The following is a 20,926-nucleotide window of genomic DNA, read 5'->3' as shown; positions in this document are numbered from 1 at the left end:
AACATGACCTCCAGAATAGGATTACCGTACCACTCTGGTGCGGATCTCACTCTGGTTTACCTACGAGATTCGGTAGTAACTTGATCTGAAGTTACATGATCATCATCATTAGCTTCCTCACTAATTGGTGTAGTAGTCACAGGAACAGATTTCTGTGATGAACTATTTTCCAATAAGGGAGAAGGTACAATTACCTTATCAAGTTTTCTACTTTCCTCCCACTCACTTCTTTCGAGAGAAACTCCTTCTCTAGAAAGGATCCATTCTTAGCAACGAATGTCTTGCCTTCGGATCTGTGATAGAAGGTGTACCCAACTGTCTCCTTTGGGTATCCTATGAAGACATATTTCTCCGATTTGAGTTTGAGCTTATCGAGATGAAACTTTTTCGCATAAGCATCGCAACTCCAAACTTTAAGAAACGACAGCTTAGGTTTCTTGCCAAACCATAGTTCACACAGTGTCGTCTCAACGGATTTAGATGGTGCCCTATTTAACGTGAATGCAGCTGTCTCTAATGCATAACCCCAAAACGATAGTGGTAGATCGGTAAGAGACATCATAGATCGCACTATATCTAATAAAGTACGGTTATGACGTTCGGACACACCATTACACTACGGTGTTCCAGGTGGCATGAGTAGTGAAACTATTTCACATTGTTTTAATTGAAGGCCAAACTTGTAACTCAAATATTTTACCTCTACGATCAGATCGTAGAAACTTTATTTTCTTGTTACGATGATTTTCAACTTCACTCTGAAATTCTTTGAACTTTTCAAATGTTTCAGACTTATGTTTCATTAAGTAGATATCCCCATATCTGCTCAAATCATCTGTGAAGATCAGAAAATAATGATACCTGCTGCAAGCCTTAATATTCATCGGACCACATACATCCGTATGTATGATTTCCAACAAATCTGTTGCTTGCTTCATTGTTCCGGAGAACGGCGTTTTAGTCATCTTGTCCCTAAGGCATGGTTCGCAAGCATCAAGTGATTCATAATCAAGTGATTCCAAAAGCCCATCAGCATGGAGTTTCTTCATGCGCTTTACACCAATATGACTTAAACGGCAGTGCCACAAATAAGTTGCGCTATCATTATTAACTTTGCATCTTTTGGTTTCAATATTATGAATATGTGTATCACTACGATCGAGATCCAACGAACTTGTTTCATTGGGTGTATGACCATCGAAGGTTTTATTCATGTAAACAGAACAACAATTATTCTCTGACTTTAATGAATAACCGTATTGCAATAAACATGATCAAATCATATTCATGCTCAACGCAAAAACCAAATAACACTTATTTAGGTTCAACACTAATTCCGAAAGTATAGGGGAGTGTGCGATGATGATCATATCAATCTTGGAACTACTTTCAACACACATCGTCACTTCACCCTTAACTAGTCTCTGTTTATTCTGCAACTCCTGTTTCGAGTTACTACTCTTAGCAACTGATCTAGTATCAAATAATGAGGGGTTGCTATAAACACTAGTAAAGTATACATCAATAACACGTATATCAAATATACTTTTGTTCACTTTGCCATCCTTCTTATCCGCCAAATACTTGGGGCAGTTCCGCTTCCAGTGATCAGTCCCTTTGCAGTAGAAGCACTTAGTCTCAGGCTTAGGACCAGACTTGGGCTTCTTCACTTGAGCAGCAACTTGCTTGCCGTTCTTCTTGAAGTTCCCCTTCTTCCTTTTGCCCTTTTCTTGAAACTAGTGGTCTTGTCTACCATCAACACTTGATGTTTTTCTTGATTTCTACCTTCGTCAATTTTAACATCACGAAGAGCTTGGGAATCGTTTCCGTTATCCCTTGCATACTATAGTTCATCACGAAGTTCTACTAACTTGGTGATGGTGACTAGAGAATTCTGTCAATCACTGTCTTATCTGGAAGATTAACTCCCACTTGATTCAAGTGATTGTAGTACCTAGACAATCTGAGTACATGCTCACTAGTTGAGCGATTCTCCTCCATCTTTTAGCTATAGAACTTGTTGGAGACTTCATATCTCTCAACTCGGGTATTTGCTTGAAATATTAACTTCAATTCCTGGAACATCTCATATGGTCCATGACGTTCAAAACGTCTTTGAAGTCCCGATTCTAAGCCATTAAGCATGGTGCACTAAACTATCAAGTAGTCATCATATTGATCTAGCCAAACGTTCATAACGTCTGCATCTGCTCCTGCAATAGGTCTGTCACCTAGCGGTGCATCAAGGACATAATTCTTCTGTGCAGCAATGAGGATAAACCTGAGATCACGGATCCAATCCGCATCATTGCTACTAACATCTTTCAACACAATTTTCTCTAGGAACATATCAAAATAAATACAGGGAAGCAACAACGCGAGCTATTGATCTACAACATAATTTGCAAAATACTACCAGGACTAAGTTCATGATAAATTTAAGTTCAATTTAATCATATTACTTAAGAACTCCCACTTAGATAGACATCCCTCTAATCCTCTAAGTGATCACGTGATCCAAATCAACTAAACCATAACCGATCATCACGTGAGATGGAGTAGTTTTCAATGGTGAACATCGTTATGTTGATCATATCTACTATATGATTCACGCTCGACCTTTCGGTCTCCGTGTTCTGAGGCCATATCTGCATATGCTAGGCTCGTCAAGTTTAACCTGAGTATTCTGCGTGTGCAAAAACTGGCTTGCACCCGTTGTAGATGGACGTAGAGCTTATCACACCCGATCATCACGTGGTGTCTGGGCACGACGAACTTTGGCAACGGTGCATACTCAGGGAGAACACTTCTTGATAATTTAGTGAGAGATCATCTTATAATGCTACCGTCAATCAAAGCAAGATAAGATGCATAAAAAGATAAACATCACATGCAATCAATATAAGTGATATGATATGGCCATCATCATTTTGTGCTTGTGATCTCCATCTCCGAAGCACCGTCATGATCACCATCGTCACCGGCGCGACACCTTGATCTCCATCGTAGCATCGTTGTCGTCTCGCCAATCTTATGCTTCCACGACTATCGCTACCGCTTAGTGATAAAGTAAAGCATTACATCACGATTGCATTGCATACAATAAAGCGACAACCATATGGCTCCTGCCAGTTGCCGATAACTCGGTTACAAAACATGATCATCTCATACAATAAAATTTAGCATCATGTCTTGACCATATCACTGTTGGGGAACGCAGTAATTTCAAAAAATTTCCTACGCACACGCAAGATCATGGTGATGCACAGCAACGAGAGGGGAGAGTGTTGTCTATATACCAACGCAGACCGACTGCGGAAGCGATCACACAACATAGAGGAAGTACTCGTACGTCTTCTTCCCGATCCGACAGATCCAAGCACCGTTACTCCGGCACCTCCGAGTTCTTAGCACACGTACAGCTCGATGACGTTCCTCGGGCTCCGATCCAGCAAAGCGTCGAGGAAGAGTTCCGTCAGCACGACGGCGTGATGACGATCTTGATGTACTACCGGCGCAGGGCTTCGCCTAAGCTCTACAACGATATGACCGAGGTGGAATTTGGTGGCAGGGGGCACCGCACACGGCTAAGGAACGATCTCAAGGATCAACTTGTGTGTCTTGGGGTGCCCCCTGCCCCCGTATATAAAGGTTGGAGGAGGGGGAGACGGCCGGCCAGGGAGAGGAGGCGCAGGGGAGTCCTACTCCCACCGGGAGTAGGACTCCTCCCCCCAATCCTAATCCAATTAGGACTCCCGGGGGGAAAAGAGAGAGAAGGGGGGGCCGGCCCCCTATCCTAGTCCTACTAGGACTTGGGGAAAGGGGGGGGCGCCGGCCAGCTTGGGCTTGTCCCTTTTCTCTTTTTCCACTAAGGCCCAATAGGCCCATTAGTCTCCCGGGGGGTTCCGGTAACCCTCCCGGTATTCCGGTAAAATCCCGATTTCACCCGGAACACTTCCTATGTCCAAACATAGGCTTCCAATATATCAATCTTTACGTCTCGACCATTTCGAGACTCCTCGTCATGTCCGTGATCTCATCCGGGACTCCGAACAACCTTCGGTACATCAAAATGCATAAACTCATAATAACTGTCATCGTAACGTTAAGCGTGCGGACCCTACGGTTCGAGAACAATGTAGACATGACCGAGACGCGTCTCCGGTCAATAACCAATAGCGGGACCTGGATGCCCATATTGGCTCCTACATATTCTACGAAGATCTTTATCAGTCAGACCGCATAACAACATACGTTGTTCCCTTTGTCATTGGTATGTTACTTGCCCGAGATTCGATCGTCGGTATCCAATACCTAGTTCAATCTCGTTACCGGCAAGTCTCTTTACTCGTTCCGTAATACATCATCTCACAACTAACATATTAGTTGTAGTGCTTGCAAGGCTTATGTGATGTGCATTACCGAGAGGGCCCAGAGATACCTCTCCGACAATCGGAGTGACAAACCCTAATCTCGAAATACGCCAACCCAACATCTACCATTGGAGACACCTGTAGTACTCCTTTATAATCACCCAGTTACGTTGTGACGTTTGGTAGTACCCAAAGTGTTCCTCCGGTAAACGGGAGTTGCATAATCTCATAGTTATAGGAACATGTATAAGTCATGAAGAAAGCAATAGCAACATACTAAACGATCGGGTGCTAAGCTAATGGAATGGGTCATGTCAATCAGATCATTCTACTAATGATGTGACCTCGTTAATCAAATAACAACTCCTTGTTCATGGTTAGGAAACATAACCATCTTTGATTAACGAGCTAGTCAAGTAGAGGCATACTAGTGACACTAAGTTTGTCTATGTATTCACACATGTATTATGTTTCCGGTTAATACAATTCTAGCATGAATAACAAACATTTATCATGATATAAGGAAATAAATAATAACTTTATTATTGCCTCTAGGGCATATTTCCTTCAGTCTCCCACTTGCACTAGAGTCAATAATCTAGATCACATCACCATGTGATTAACATCGATAGTTCACATCATCATGTGATTAACACCCATAGTTCACATCGCCATGTGACCAATACCCAAAGGGTTTACTAGATTCATTAATCTATTTCACATTGCTATGTGATTAACACCCAAAGAGTACTAAGGTGTGATCATGTTTTGCTTGTGAGAGAATCTTAGTCAACGGGTCTGCCACATTCAGATCCACATGTATTTTGCAAATTTCTATGTCAACAATGCTCTGCATGGAGCTACTCTAGCTAATTGCTCTCACTTTCAATATGTATCTAGACCGAGACTTAGAGTCATCTAGATTAGTGTCAAAACTTGCATCGGCGTAACCCTTTACGACGAACCTTTTGTCACGTCCATAATCGAGAAACATATCCTTATTTCACTAAGGATAATTCTGACCGCTGTCCAGTGATCTACTCCTAGATCACTATTGTACTCCCTTGCCAAATCAGTGCAGGGTATACAATAGATCTGGTATACAGCATGACATACTTTATAGAACCTATGGCCAAGGCATAGGGAATGACTTTCATTCTCTTTCTATCTTCTGCCGTGGTCGGGCTTTGAGTCTTACTCAACTTCACACCTTATAATACAGGCAAGAACTCTTTCTTTGGCTGCTCCATTTTGAACTACTTCAAAATCTTGTCAAGGTATGTACTCATTGAAAAAACTTATCAAGCGTCTTGATCTATCTCTATAGATCTTGAAGCTCAATATGTAAGCAGCTTCACCGAAGTCTTTCTTTGAAAAACTCCTTTCAAACACTCCTTTATGCTTTACAGAATAATTCTACATTATTTCCGATCAACAATATGTTATTCACATATACTTATCAGAAATGTTGTAGTGCTCCCACTCACTTTCTTGTAAATACAGGCTTCACCGCAAGTCTGTATAAAACTATATGCTTTGATCAACTCATCAAAGTGTATATTCCAACTCTGAGATGCTTGCACCAGTCCACAGATGGATCGCTGGAGCTTGCACATTTTGTTAGCACCTTTCGGATTGACAAAACCTTCTGTTGCATCATATACAACTCTTCTTTAATAAATCAATTAAGGAATGCAGTTTTGTTTATCCATTTGCCAGATTTCATAAAATGCGGCAATTACTAACATGATTCGGACAGACTCAAGCATAGATACGAGTGAGAAGCTCTCATCGTAGTCAACACCTTGAACTTTGTCGAAAACCTTTTTGCGACAATTCTAGCTTTGTAGATAGTAACACTACTATCAACGTCCGTCTTCCTCTTGAAGATCCATTTATTTTCTATGGCTTACCGATCATTGGGCAAGTCAACCAAAGTCCATACTTTGTTTTCATACATGAATCCCATCTCAGATTTCATGGCCTCAAGCCATTTTGCGGAATCTGGGCTCATCATCGCTTCCTCATAGTTCGTAGGTTCGTCATGGTCAAGTAACATGACCTCCAGAATAGGATTACCGTACCACTCTGGTGCGGATCTCACTCTGGTTTACCTACGAGATTCGGTAGTAACTTGATCTGAAGTTACATGATCATCATCATTAGCTTCCTCACTAATTGGTGTAGTAGTCACAGGAACAGATTTCTGTGATGAACTATTTTCCAATAAGGGAGAAGGTACAATTACCTTATCAAGTTTTCTACTTTCCTCCCACTCACTTCTTTCGAGAGAAACTCCTTCTCTAGAAAGGATCCATTCTTAGCAACGAATGTCTTGCCTTCGGATCTGTGATAGAAGGTGTACCCAACTGTCTCCTTTGGGTATCCTATGAAGACATATTTCTCCGATTTGAGTTTGAGCTTATCGAGATGAAACTTTTTCGCATAAGCATCGCAACTCCAAACTTTAAGAAACGACAGCTTAGGTTTCTTGCCAAACCATAGTTCACACAGTGTCGTCTCAACGGATTTAGATGGTGCCCTATTTAACGTGAATGCAGCTGTCTCTAATGCATAACCCCAAAACGATAGTGGTAGATCGGTAAGAGACATCATAGATCGCACTATATCTAATAAAGTACGGTTATGACGTTCGGACACACCATTACACTACGGTGTTCCAGGTGGCATGAGTAGTGAAACTATTTCACATTGTTTTAATTGAAGGCCAAACTTGTAACTCAAATATTTTACCTCTGCGATCATATCGTAGAAACTTTTATTTTCTTGTCACGATGATTTTCCACTTCACTCTGAAATTCTTTGAACTGTTCAAATGTTTCAGACTTATGTTTCATCAAGTAGATATCCCCATATCTGCTCAAATCATCTGTGAAGATCAGAAAATAATGATACCTGCTGCAAGCCTTAATATTCATCGGACCACATACATCCGTATGTATGATTTCCAACAAATCTGTTGCTTGCTTCATTGTTCCGGAGAACGGCGTTTTAGTCATCTTGTCCCTAAGGCATGGTTCGCAAGCATCAAGTGATTCATAATCAAGTGATTCCAAAAGCCCATCAGCATGGAGTTTCTTCATGCGCTTTACACCAATATGACTTAAACGGCAGTGCCACAAATAAGTTGCGCTATCATTATTAACTTTGCATCTTTTGGTTTCAATATTATGAATATGTGTATCACTACGATCGAGATCCAACGAACTTGTTTCATTGGGTGTATGACCATCGAAGGTTTTATTCATGTAAACAGAACAACAATTATTCTCTGACTTTAATGAATAACCGTATTGCAATAAACATGATCAAATCATATTCATGCTCAACGCAAAAACCAAATAACACTTATTTAGGTTCAACACTAATTCCGAAAGTATAGGGGAGTGTGCGATGATGATCATATCAATCTTGGAACTACTTTCAACACACATCGTCACTTCACCCTTAACTAGTCTCTGTTTATTCTGCAACTCCTGTTTCGAGTTACTACTCTTAGCAACTGATCTAGTATCAAATAATGAGGGGTTGCTATAAACACTAGTAAAGTATACATCAATAACACGTATATCAAATATACTTTTGTTCACTTTGCCATCCTTCTTATCCGCCAAATACTTGGGGCAGTTCCGCTTCCAGTGATCAGTCCCTTTGCAGTAGAAGCACTTAGTCTCAGGCTTAGGACCAGACTTGGGCTTCTTCACTTGAGCAGCAACTTGCTTGCCGTTCTTCTTGAAGTTCCCCTTCTTCCTTTTGCCCTTTTCTTGAAACTAGTGGTCTTGTCTACCATCAACACTTGATGTTTTTCTTGATTTCTACCTTCGTCGATTTTAACATCACGAAGAGCTTGGGAATCGTTTCCGTTATCCCTTGCATACTATAGTTCATCACGAAGTTCTACTAACTTGGTGATGGTGACTAGAGAATTCTGTCAATCACTGTCTTATCTGGAAGATTAACTCCCACTTGATTCAAGTGATTGTAGTACCTAGACAATCTGAGTACATGCTCATTAGTTGAGCGATTCTCCTCCATCTTTTAGCTATAGAACTTGTTGGAGACTTCATATCTCTCAACTCGGGTATTTGCTTGAAATATTAACTTCAATTCCTGGAACATCTCATATGGTCCATGACGTTCAAAACGTCTTTGAAGTCCCGATTCTAAGCCATTAAGCATGGTGCACTAAACTATCAAGTAGTCATCATATTGATCTAGCCAAACGTTCATAACGTCTGCATCTGCTCCTGCAATAGGTCTGTCACCTAGCGGTGCATCAAGGACATAATTCTTCTGTGCAGCAATGAGGATAAACCTCAGATCACGGATCCAATCCGCATCATTGCTACTAACATCTTTCAACACAATTTTCTCTAGGAACATATCAAAATAAATACAGGGAAGCAACAATGCGAGCTATTGATCTACAACATAATTTGCAAAATACTACCAGGACTAAGTTCATGATAAATTTAAGTTCAATTTAATCATATTACTTAAGAACTCCCACTTAGATAGACATCCCTCTAATCCTCTAAGTGATCACGTGATCCAAATCAACTAAACCATAACCGATCATCACGTGAGATGGAGTAGTTTTCAATGGTGGACATCGTTATGTTGATCATATCTACTATATGATTCACGCTCGACCTTTCGGTCTCCGTGTTCTGAGGCCATATCTGCATATGCTAGGCTCGTCAAGTTTAACCTGAGTATTCTGCGTGTGCAAAAACTGGCTTGCACCCGTTGTAGATGGACGTAGAGCTTATCACACCCGATCATCACGTGGTGTCTGGGCACGACGAACTTTGGCAACGGTGCATACTCAGGGAGAACACTTCTTGATAATTTAGTGAGAGATCATCTTATAATGCTACCGTCAATCAAAGCAAGATAAGATGCATAAAAAGATAAACATCACATGCAATCAATATAAGTGATATGATATGGCCATCATCATTTTGTGCTTGTGATCTCCATCTCCGAAGCACCGTCATGATCACCATCGTCACCGGCGCGACACCTTGATCTCCATCGTAGCATCGTTGTCGTCTCGCCAATCTTATGCTTCCACGACTATCGCTACCGCTTAGTGATAAAGTAAAGCATTACATCGCGATTGCATTGCATACAATAAAGCGACAACCATATGGCTCCTGCCAGTTTCCGATAACTCGGTTACATAACATGATCATCTCATACAATAAAATTTAGCATCATGTCTTGACCATATCACATCACAACATGCCCTGCAAAAACAAGTTAGACGTCCTCTACTTTGTTGTTGCATGTTTTACGTGGCTGCTACGGGCTTAAGCAAGAACCAATCTCACCTACGCATCAAAACCACAACGATAGTTTGTCAAATAGACTCCGTTTTAACCTTCGCAAGGACCGGGCGTAGCCACACTCGGTTCAACTAAAGTTGGAGAGATAGTCGCCCGCAAGCCACCTGTGTGCAAAGCACGTCGGGGGAACCGGTCTCGCGTAAGCGTACGCGTAAGGTTGGTCCGGGTCGTCTAGTCCAACAATACCGCCGAACCAAAGTATGACATGCTGGTAGGCAGTATGACTTGTATTGCCCACAACTCACTTGAGTTCTACTCATGCAAATAACATCAAACCATCAAACCTAGGCTCGGATGCCACTGTTGGGGAACGTAGTAATTTCAAAAAATTTCCTACGCACACGCAAGATCATGGTGATGCATAGCAACGAGGGGGAGAGTCTGATCTACGTACCCTTGTAGATCGCAACGGAAGCGTTGACACAACGTAGAGGAAGTAGTCGTACGTCTTCTTCCCGATCCGACCGATCCAAGTACCGTTACTCCGGCACCTCCGAGTTCTTAGCACACGTTCAGCTCGATGACGATCCTCGGGCTCCGATCCAGCAAAGCATCGAGGAAGAGTTCTGTCAGCACGACGGCGTGGTGACGATCTTGATGTACTACCGACGCAGGGCTTCGCCTAAGCACTACAACGGTATGATCGAGGTGGAATTTGGTGGCAGGGGGCACCGCACACGGCTAAGGAACGATCTCAATGATCAACTTGTGTGTCTATGGGGTGCCCCCTGCCTCAGTATATAAAGGATGGAGGAGGAGGAGGCCAGCCAAGGCTATTGGCGCGGCCAGGATGGGAGTCCTACTAGGACTCCAAGTCCTAGTAGGAGTCCATCAAGAGGGGGGGAAGGGAGAAGGAAGTGGAGGAGTAGGAAAGGTGGCCGGCCCCCTTTTCCCTAGTCCAATTCGGACTAGAGGGGAGGGGGGGCGCAGCAGCCTTTTTCCTCTTGCCACTTAAGCCCATGAAGGCCCATTACTTCTCCCGTAACTACCCGGTACTCCGAAAAATACCCGAATCACTCGGAACCTTTCCGATGTCCGAATATAGTCGTCCAATATATCGATCTTTACGTCTCGACCATTTCGAGACTCCTCGTCATGTCCCCGATCTCATCCGGGACTCTGAACTCCTTCGGTACATCAAAACTCATAAACTCATAATATAACTGTCATCGAAACCTTAAGCGTGCGGACCCTACGGTTCGAGAACAATGTAGACATGACCGAGACACGTCTCCGGTCAATAACCAATAGCGGGACCTGGATGCCCATATTGGCTCCTACATATTCTACGAAGATCTTTATCGGTCAGACCGCATAACAACATACGTTGTTCCCTTTGTCATCGGTATGTTACTTGCCCGAGATTCGATCGTCGGTATCCAATACCTAGTTCAATCTCGTTACCGGACAAGTCTCTTTACTCGTTCCGTAATACATCATTCCGCAACTAACTCATTAGTTGCAATGCTTGCAAGGCTTAAGTGATGTGCATTACCGAGAGGGCCCAGAGATACCTCTCCGACAATCGGAGTGACAAATCCTAATCTCGAAATACGCCAACCCAACATCTACCTTTGGAGACACCTGTATGCTCCTTTATAATCACCCAGTTACGTTGTGACGTTTGGTAGCACCCAAAGTGTTCCTCCGGCAAACGGGAGTTGCATAATCTCATAGTCATAGGAACATGTATAAGTCATGAAGAAAGCAATAGCACATATTAAACGATCGGGTGCTAAGCTAATGGAATGGGTCATGTCAATCAGATCATTCAACCAATGATGTGACCTCGTTAATCAAATAACAACACCTTGTTCATGGTTTGGAAACATAACCATCTTTGATTAACGAGCTAGTCAAGTAGAGGCATACTAGTGACACTAAGTTTGTCTATGTATTCACACATGTATTATGTTTCCGGTTAATACAATTCTAGCATGAATAACAAACATTTATCATGATATAAGGAAATATAATAACTTTATTATTGCCTCTAGGGCATATTTCCTTCAGATTTCAGCGACGACGACATAAGAGCGTGATGCTGATGGTGGCCGACTTCTGGGGCGTGAAAACACGTGGTGCAGGCTTGAGGGCTTGTGCGGCTTCGACAGACTATTGCGCAGGGTTGATTCAAGAATGGTGCACATGAGAGCTTGGAGTCGACAGGGCGCGGGAGGGTGGCACGTACAACCACCATGGAGTCATGTTGAAGGTGGAGCTGGAGTCTGACGGATGACTACACTCTGTGCTGATGGAGGGGCTACGGCGTAAGAATTCGGAGAGTCGAAGCCTATTTCAGCGGGATAGCGAGAGACACGCGGATTGGACTGGGCCCAGCGGTCTAATGGAGACGTGATACTCGGCATCGGTCGGTAATGATCGATGGTTCTCTGCAGTGGGGGTTGAGGTAGTGGGGCCAGCTACCCGGGAGACTCGACCAGGACAGCAGAGGCTCGACGCGGTGATAGCGGCGAGGCGTGCAGTAAGCACGGGACACAGCGACAGACCAAGGCGCTGGTGGTCAGACATGTGGTCGGACAAAGTGTGCAAGGGTGCTGAAGCAGTGTTGACGAGTACCAGATTCAAGTTGGTGACTGGGTCTATCGGTGCCAGTTGATGGACAGGAGTTGATCATGGGGAATCTGAGAAAGTGACGGAGAGTCTGAAATTGTCAAAAAGCTGAGGGAGTATATGGCCGTATATTCTGTGGTGTTCAGTGCACATTGCAAAGTGCGGATCATAAGTACAGAAGATGGCGAAGTGCTATAGCTATGGGACATGTCAGAGGCTATCCGGAAAAAGGGTGAGACAACTGTGGATTTGACTCAGGGTGACACAGGGCGACGGTGCAATTCCTTCAAGTTTCAGACAAGCGGTCAAGAAAGAGCGGTGATGTTGAGTTCAGGTACCTCTTATGTGTGGCGTCCAATATGTGAGTTGTTCACTTTCACGCAGGTTAATGATCGGTGTGTGATGGCGTTGAACGGATTCTCCGGAAGTTGGAAGTACAACGTAGAGTAATGAGGAACTTAATTTTGCTCAAGTATTGACTGTGAAGAAGACAAGAAGGGACTACAGTTGCAGGTGGAGTCACATGGAGTCTGGGAGTAGCAGTGGTGCTCATGGTGTATCTCAAGTCCAATGTACATGGAGGTTTGACGCACGGACGAATTCAAGGTGGTGGAGAATATTCGCCAAGGTGGAGTTTGTTAGAGTTGTGTCGAATATTATTGTACAAGTTAGGTTACAGTTGGACTTGGAGTCGTACGGTGTGTAGACAGAGTAGGAGTCGTGTCCAAGTAGGACACTTGTATTCTAGGCCTCTCTTATATAGCGGGGGTAGACACACGATGTAATCTATGCCAACATAATAGCACGGGCACGCGGGGGAGCCGGCGGCGTGTGCCGGCGCCCGGGCGGCCAGGGTGCGGTATTGTGACGGTGTCACGGGGAGGAGCGTCCGTAGTCAGGCCCCGGAGATGTAGCCATGATGGTGAACCTCGTTAACAAATCTCGGTGTCGTGCCTCGTGTGATTGCTTGATCTTCGGTAGATCGACGGAGTGCCTCGGATTATTCTAACAGCTAGCGTGACGAGAAGCCGAAGTGATCGAGCCGAACGGTTTTCCATCGATCCCGATTCGTGGAAGAAGCTGGCGATCGAAAACAGAAGCTGGATTTGACGATTTCCTAGAGCCAGGAAGTTACCGAACAGGCCTTACTTCTATTTTCAAAAATCCCTGTGAAACCCTGATAGGCTGATTGTTTCCGTTTCAGCTGTTACTGTTCAAAACTAGTTTAAAAGCACGCCTTGAAACTAGTAGTTTACAAACACGCATCAGGAAGCACTGCACGCCTTCTTCAAGGCGTCGAATATGCCCTGGAGCGTCGCATCATGCACCAGCGCAACCTTCTCCCTTGATTTGGGGTCGGAACCGATAGTCGATAGACACTTCTCTTTTCTTCACTCCAAGTACCTGCATGCGTTCATGTTCACACAAGGTTTTCAGGATTTCTGATAGTCGATAGACTTGTTTCAGGATTTGCATTGATTGCACTTTCGGACTCAGAACAGCATATGTCAAGCAGAGATACAGAGGCTCGGCCTATCCATGCAAACTATACATACACCTCAGTTACTCTTTCTTCTGATTCAGAAAAAGAGCAGTTCCCCGTCACAGTCTCAGGGACAAGACTGGCCGTGTCCAAGATTTCAGCCTTTTTACGGGGGTTCAATCTCACCACGATTTATACCGGAGAAAGACCGCTGGTTCAGCCGATACACTCTGCTCAGCCAAGTTATATTACTCGCGGTTAACAACATACATCATCAAGGGCCGCACGCCTTCTTCAAGGCCTCAAAGACGCCTTTGAGTGTCACGTCCTGCACTAGCACAACCTTCTCCCTCGATTTCGAACCGGAGCCAATAGACACCTCTCTTTTCTTCACCCCAAGTACCTGCATGCATGCACATTTACACAAGGTTTTCAGATGGAGCAAAGAAATCAAGCATCAAATGTTTAATAGATCGACTTCATCTGTACTACTCCCTCCATTCACAAATACAAGATGTTCTAGCTTTTTTGTGAATAGGATGTATATATACACATTTTAGTGTGTTTGTTCACTCATTTCAGTCCGTATGTAGTCCAAAACATCTTATATTTGTGAACGGAGGGAGTATTAGAATATCATGTTAAGCCAGTGAATGTACTTCCAGTACAAGTGCAGCAGTTTGTTTACTCCCTCTTGATTGATGAGGTAAACATAGGAAAATGCACCTATTGTCTCAATCAGCAACCAATAAGGCACTATCCAAAGAACAGCTGACATTTTTGTCCATGGATTTGTCTCCTTGAATTGTAGTTTGACAATGAATTAATGCGGTCAATAGGATATTAAACAAGATACTAAGCCATAGCGCAAGTAGGATTATGGACTGTAACTACCTGCTCTGCTCAGTAGCAACAAACCCCCTGGGTGTCATTGGCAGTTAGGCGCAAACAGCCACTTAATTTGCGGTCTTAGATCAACCAATGTTCAAATCCTTGAAATGCACCCTTGACAGAATCATACACAATTATCAAACTCACTGAACTTCGATGCTATCTTCCTCCTATTGAACACACCAAAGGTAGCCAAGTCTGAAGCAGAATGGCCAAAGAAGCAAAGATGGCAGGTGCAGTAAGACCGAGGCTAAAATGTCCTGCTAGATTGCAGTGCTCCAGGGGAAAAAGATGAAATTCGAAATTCAAGAAAGAACACCACACATCTCCATGGCAAACAACTTCGCCAATCCATGTCCTCGACGGTCTGTTCAGTACTTCAGTACCAGTTTCACATGCTTCAACAATACAGTACTTCCTAACATGCTTAAGGTCTGAACTTTGATGGAGAAGATCTCATGCCAACAGTTTGTAACAATGAAAGTTAAAACAAACCATACTTGTATGTCCCTAGCTCGTGCTCCTAATTCCCAAACCAGTGCCGTCTGCCAACTCCCCTAAACCTTCTTCAATCTAGTTCACAGCAATACCATGGAGCTACCAATCATCATCTAGGTGGGCAGTTCATCTAGATCAAGCGGTACTGTATCAGCAGGGAGGGAATCACTAAATTACCGAGCTGATGAAGTCGACGAGGGCGGCGTTGGCCTCCCCGTCCCTGGCCGGCGCGTCGATCTGCACCCCGACGGCCTCCTCCCCGATCTCTGCAAATCAACTCAGGAGTTAGGAGGGGAGCAGCGAGGCCGAGGACGAGGACTAGGGGGGGACGGAGTACAGACCGGTGATGGTGGCCATCTTGGAGCCGGGCTTGGCGTGGACGGAGATGGCGACGGTGGACGGCGGCATCAGGCGGAGGCAGCCCGGGAACTCCCCGCCGCCGGCAGCGCTCGCCGCGGCCGCGACCGCCGGCGCCGGGCCACCTTTGCCCTTGCCTCGCTTCCCTGGAGCCATCTCTGGGTTTTCACTTGGGCTAGGCCCGACCCGAGTCCATCGGCGCAATATATCCAGTGGAGGCCCAGGAGACGACCAGCCTCAGCCAGCACGATGACTCAGCTCCAAGCCACGCCGCTCAGAACCCTAGCCCTCTCCCGCCGGCGGGGCGCCGGCGCGGCGGCGCGGCCGATGGCGGGCTCCGTCCGGTGCTCCGCCGCGGCCAGGAGCTACAGCATTACGCTCCTCCCCGGCGACGGCATCGGCCCCGAGGTCGTCGCCGTCGCCAAGGACGTCCTCTCCGCCGCCGGCTCCAAGGAAGGCAAGCTCGCCTGAACTCAGCTCCGCCTCCGCGTCGCCCAGTGGCACTAGCAGGGTGCCGACAGTGATGGTAATCTCTTTGTTTCCTTGCGTCGCAGGCGTCGAGCTCCGATTCAAGGAGATGCTGATGGGCGGCGCGGCGCTGGACGCGGCCGGCGTGCCGCTCCCCGACGAGACGCTCGCGGCGGCGCGGGCCTCGGACGCCATCCTCCTCGGCGCCATAGGAGGGTGAGTGGAAATTTTCCTGTTAATAGCTGCAACCACAGTGGTAGCAGCTTTGGGTTGCATTTTGCTCTGGTCAGACTTAGTGATGTGCACCTGCGTTTTCTTTCAGTAATTGGATGTGATGATTTGGTCTGCAGGTATAAGTGGGATAACAATGAGAAGCATCTCAAGCCCGAGACCGGGCTGCTCAACATCCGTGCCGGGCTCGGCGTGTTTGCCAATCTGCGGCCAGCCACTGTGTTACCGCAGGTATATCAACATGCCATTTTAGTTCGACAATACCGCAGTTGGTACTTTAGATAGCTATTTCGCTGAAGTTGCATCTGAGACCATGTATCAAAGGCATCAGAGTGTGTCCTGCGCCCTGTCTTAATCTGTACCAGTAGTCGATTAACTTCTTTGTTCCGATTAGTACTAACAACATTGTCCTGTTTTTCTAATGGTACTACTCAAAACTCTGCCTTTCGTACTTTAGGTAGCTAGTTAACTATATGAGCTAGATCACTTAAGTTGCATCCAAGGCATGATATCAAAAGCTGAGTGTCTCCTGTGTCCCGACATGATCTGTACTAGCAATACATGGTTTAAATAACAAATAAAACACTAGCAAATGAAGTCATAGCTGCAAATTTTGGGCTGAATGGACTTGTTTGTTTCACTTATTGCTGGTTATATACTTGCAATTATGTGCTGATTTGCTCATATGTTCCCTATGCAATTACTTCTCTCTTTGGCCTCACACTTTTGTAGTTAGTAGATGCATCTACTTTGAAGAAAGAGGTAGCTGAAGGAGTTGACATCATGGTTGTTAGAGAGCTTACTGGAGGTAATGTTGACTAAACTTCAATTAAGCATGGAATCGTTATCCTTCTTTCCTTCCTGATTTATATATTTCCAGGTGCATTCTGATGAAACTTGAATCTTCTACTGGTATTTTATTATTCTGTGTGGCAGGGATATACTTCGGCAAACCTAGGGGTTTTGGAACTAACGACAAGGGAGAGGAAACTGGCTTCAACACTGAAATATATTCAGTTGCTGAGGTGACTCTACTGTTCCTCTTACATTTCAACTATCTCCCTGATAAACAATTTCTTGAATGAGTGATAGTCCCTGCTGCCCCCGAAGGCATAAACATGGCTAAATCTGTTGATCATTTTGTTTCTCTGTTTCTTTCCTCTATAATGTCAGTATGTATTTTCTGGAAGAACACTACATCTCCAGATCGATCGTATTGATTATAGTGCATTAACTATTTGTTTGAACAACTATATCTCCAGATCGATCGTATTGCCCGTGTTGCATTTGAGGTTGCTCGCAAGAGAGGAGGAAAATTATGCTCGGTGGACAAGGCGAATGTACTTGAGGTACTTAATTATTTGATTCCCAAATATTTTTCAGTTATTCCAAACATCTGGAATAATTCCAAATGTGTGGAAATTAGGACTGGGCCATGATGTATATTCGAGACAATATTATACTTAATGTTTTATAACTCCTTCGATATTTAGTTGGATGCAACAACTATGACCTATCATTTTGTTGAGCCTAATACATCATTTTCCATGTGAAAAAATACATCATTTTTCCTAATGCTATTGTAGGCGTCCATGCTCTGGAGGAAACGGGTAACTGCAATAGCTTCCGAATTCCCTGACGTAGAGCTCTCACACATGTACGTTGATAACGCTGCAATGCAGCTTGTTAGGAATCCTAAACAGGTTTGTTTCCTTGTATATGTAACTTAATAATCTCACCCTGAGAAGCAGTATGGACATGTGCTGACCTCCTATATTCCCTTCCCTTCATTATCACAGTTTGACACGATTGTGACAAACAATATCTTTGGTGACATATTATCGGACGAAGCATCAATGATCACAGGAAGCATTGGAATGCTGCCATCTGCCAGTGTTGGTGAATCGGTAATATAAGTTGTTTTCAGACGCCCTTATTTTGTGCTGAAATTGCTGGAAGTAAAGCGCTTATCAAGGATCTTTTTCTGTACAGGGACCAGGTCTTTTTGAACCCATTCATGGCTCTGCTCCTGACATTGCTGGCCAGGTTGACATAGCTCCTAAATTCAGAAGAATCCTTAGATACTACCGCGTTGCCTTTTGTTGTCTAACTCTGTTCAAAATTCTGCTCCCTTCTACAATTTGCTGAGTGCAGGACAAGGCAAACCCGCTAGCTACAATTCTTAGTGCTGCGATGCTATTGAAATATGGCCTTGGTGTAGAAAGTGCTGCAAAGAGAATCGAAGCTGCGGTTACAGAGACACTGGACAATGGGTTCCGAACTGGGGACATATATTCTCCTGGGACGGTAAAATTAGTCCATGCAAACATGTTCAATAATTGCTGCACTGAATATTTGCTACATTTATGTTGGAAGAGAAATCCAATGCCTATGTTTCTGCCAAATAAATAATTAAATATTCATCTGCTTCGTACAGTTGTACTTAGATTGTTCTCTACTTGCATATCAATTACGAGTACTTAGATAGTTTGACAAAATAGAAGGATTTGGTCCTCTGTTTCTTAGCCTGCCAAACTTCTGACCTGTGTTCACTGGTTGTGGAATATACTCATTAGCAAGCGCTACTTTTTGCTCCCGTTTCCTCTTTTTTCCGAACTTACGTAGTTTTGTTCTTCCGCTGCAGACATTGGTTGGATGCAAGCGAATGGGAGAGGAAGTCCTGAAGGCTCTGGAGTCGCAGAAGTAAAACAGTAAAGGGTTGAAGAAGCCTGCGGCATGGGATGGTCGAAAGCGCACTGGGATCCGATCTGACCTTAACCCACCAAAGATCAATTGATCTTGTCCCTGGATAGCGTGATTTTGTTTTTATTTGCCTTCCTCCACCCTTGTAGTTGGGTGCAGGAATTTAGCGGATCATCTTCTCCCTTTCTGTTGCTCATTGGAAAGATTTTTGCGTGCCTTGATTGAATAAATTGTGTCGGTGATGGATAGAAAAATGGGGATGGTTCCCCTTTGCTCCTGGCTGGAATGAAAAAGATATTGGATTTTGTGGCACTGTCATTTGGGATAAGTCAGTGCATTCCTGTCATGTCCCATCTAATGTATCTTCTTAAAAAAACGAGTGGATAATAACAGAACTAATCATCAACTAGATTTTGGGGTAAGATGGTTCTGCTAATCTAAGCAGCAGATTCCAGTGTGACTTTGTGAACCTAAAATCCCCGTCAATATGTCTTTCCCAGAGATTTATTAGCTACTCCCTCTGTCCCAAAATAAGTGACTCAAGTTTGTACCAGAGTAAATAGTGGAGAAGATGGATTTATTTTTTGGGGGGCATTCAAAGATTAAATGTTTATAATAGAAATCCGACCTATACTGGACCTAATGGTTTAAGTTTTTGTGCGCCTACATTTGGGGTAAGATTGGTCTGCTAATCTGATGGTCTGTTGAGCAGCAAAATTCAAATGGCTTTCTGAAACTGAATCTCCATCCATATTTCATTTCCTATTTGAAAAGATCCATTCTACGTTTCAAAAGATTCTTAGACGAAACGAGAGAGTGGCCAAAGGAAATGATTCCATTCCAATATGACTTTGTGAACCTAAAAAGATTCTTAAACAAATCGAAAGAGACTTTTTGTAAAGAGGTGGATTTTTCATTTTTGTAATTTATAAGAAGAATAAAAAAATTAAAAAGGAAAAAATAATTCCGACCTACCGGATTCGAACCAGTGACCTAAGGATTTAATCTGCGACCACTACAGTCCTCCGCTCTACCAACTGAGCTAAGGTCGGCTTGTGATTTTCCTCCTCCCAGAACTCTTTTGATGCCAACTCGTAGCCCAGCGCTGCTATGCCACCAACCCCTCCCCAACAATTAGTGACCCGCAGGAGGCGATTTAGCCAAGCAGCAGAGCATTTTGGGATGGAACACGTCGACAGATTCATTCAGGCAATGATACTCTAATTTTTTTTTGAGAGATACATGCTCTAAAATTTACTATTATACCTTGACTTGAGGCGACCCAAGAACAAGTCAAGTCTTTCGCTCGGTACACCCAACATCCTCCTTCAACTGAATTCAGCAATGCACGTACGAACTACTTACTTGGCTAGTCTATACTTAATTCAGACAAGGACGCATATATAAAGGAAAACATCGAAAGGTTTACAGGGGGTCAAGCAGAAGCTGCCCACCTGAACATTTCGTTAACGGCGGCAACACAGTAGGCGGGGTAGTGTCAGCACTCAGCACACGGGTGTAAACGGCGAGTTGCTGGCAGGTCAGCCAGCATCACAACTCAAAGATTACAAGGCCTAAGAAGCCAGATAGAGACACAGCAAGGAGGGCAGGCCAATGCATATCACTAGGACCAGTGGTCTACAAGAGGAACTCGAGCCTCTCGGGCATTCAACATTCTCCTTCAAGTAAATTCAGCAATGTATGTTACGTACCTGGCTAATCCATATATAGATGCTGAAGTTGCTCGTGAGGCTCAGTAACTGGCATTCACTTTGCTGCGACCAGACAGACCACCGAGGCCAAAGGAGACCATGTTGCTTGGCATTTCGATGGTAAAGGCGTGTTCCTATGCCGATGAGGTGTGTGTGTTTCAGTGGACCAGCCGATGTTGCTTGGGCTAATCTACACTGGACCTACTCAGAAGGCTCACTAGTATAGTATTCAGCATCCACTATGCCTGTCTCGGGACTGTGTTC

General features: G+C 44.2%; 2 protein-coding genes and 1 non-coding gene across 4 annotated transcripts; 1 reads left to right on the top strand and 2 right to left on the bottom strand.

Moving 5' to 3' along the window:
* Positions 1-13,450: 13,450 nt before the first annotated feature.
* LOC125540365 (UPF0235 protein C15orf40 homolog) lies at positions 13,451-15,744 on the bottom strand. Of its 2 annotated transcripts, none has more exons than XM_048703980.1 (3): positions 15,533-15,744; positions 15,369-15,457; positions 13,451-13,723 (listed from the first exon to the last, which is right to left on the bottom strand). In XM_048703980.1, the coding sequence occupies exons 1-3, from the start codon at positions 15,702-15,704 to the stop codon at positions 13,640-13,642; spliced, it is 345 nt and encodes a 114-aa protein (XP_048559937.1). In that variant the 5' UTR covers positions 15,705-15,744; the 3' UTR covers positions 13,451-13,639. The 2 variants fall into 2 exon arrangements, with proteins under 2 accessions (XP_048559937.1, XP_048559936.1); XM_048703979.1 differs by lacking the exon at positions 13,451-13,723 and adding an exon at positions 13,766-14,205 and having other exon boundaries at positions 15,533-15,740.
* A 5-nt stretch (positions 15,745-15,749) lies between these two features.
* LOC125540364 (3-isopropylmalate dehydrogenase 2, chloroplastic-like) lies at positions 15,750-19,255 on the top strand. The gene is made up of 11 exons (XM_048703978.1): positions 15,750-16,005; positions 16,103-16,232; positions 16,367-16,478; positions 16,980-17,055; positions 17,184-17,272; positions 17,510-17,596; positions 17,834-17,950; positions 18,047-18,154; positions 18,240-18,293; positions 18,402-18,554; positions 18,892-19,255. Exons 1-11 carry the CDS (start codon positions 15,798-15,800, stop codon positions 18,952-18,954), a joined length of 1,197 nt encoding a protein of 398 aa, XP_048559935.1. The 5' UTR covers positions 15,750-15,797; the 3' UTR covers positions 18,955-19,255.
* Positions 19,256-19,915: 660 nt separating this feature from the next.
* TRNAY-GUA lies at positions 19,916-20,002 on the bottom strand. Its single transcript is given in 2 exon segments — positions 19,916-19,951; positions 19,966-20,002. It is a non-coding gene; the product is annotated as a tRNA-Tyr (tRNA).
* Positions 20,003-20,926: the final 924 nt, after the last annotated feature.

This window comes from Triticum urartu, chromosome 2, assembly GCF_003073215.2.
Source record: "Triticum urartu cultivar G1812 chromosome 2, Tu2.1, whole genome shotgun sequence".
Lineage (NCBI taxonomy): Eukaryota > Viridiplantae > Streptophyta > Magnoliopsida > Poales > Poaceae > Triticum > Triticum urartu.
The sequence above is the reverse complement of the archived record's forward strand: the minus strand, read 5'-3'. Positions and strand labels throughout refer to the sequence as shown.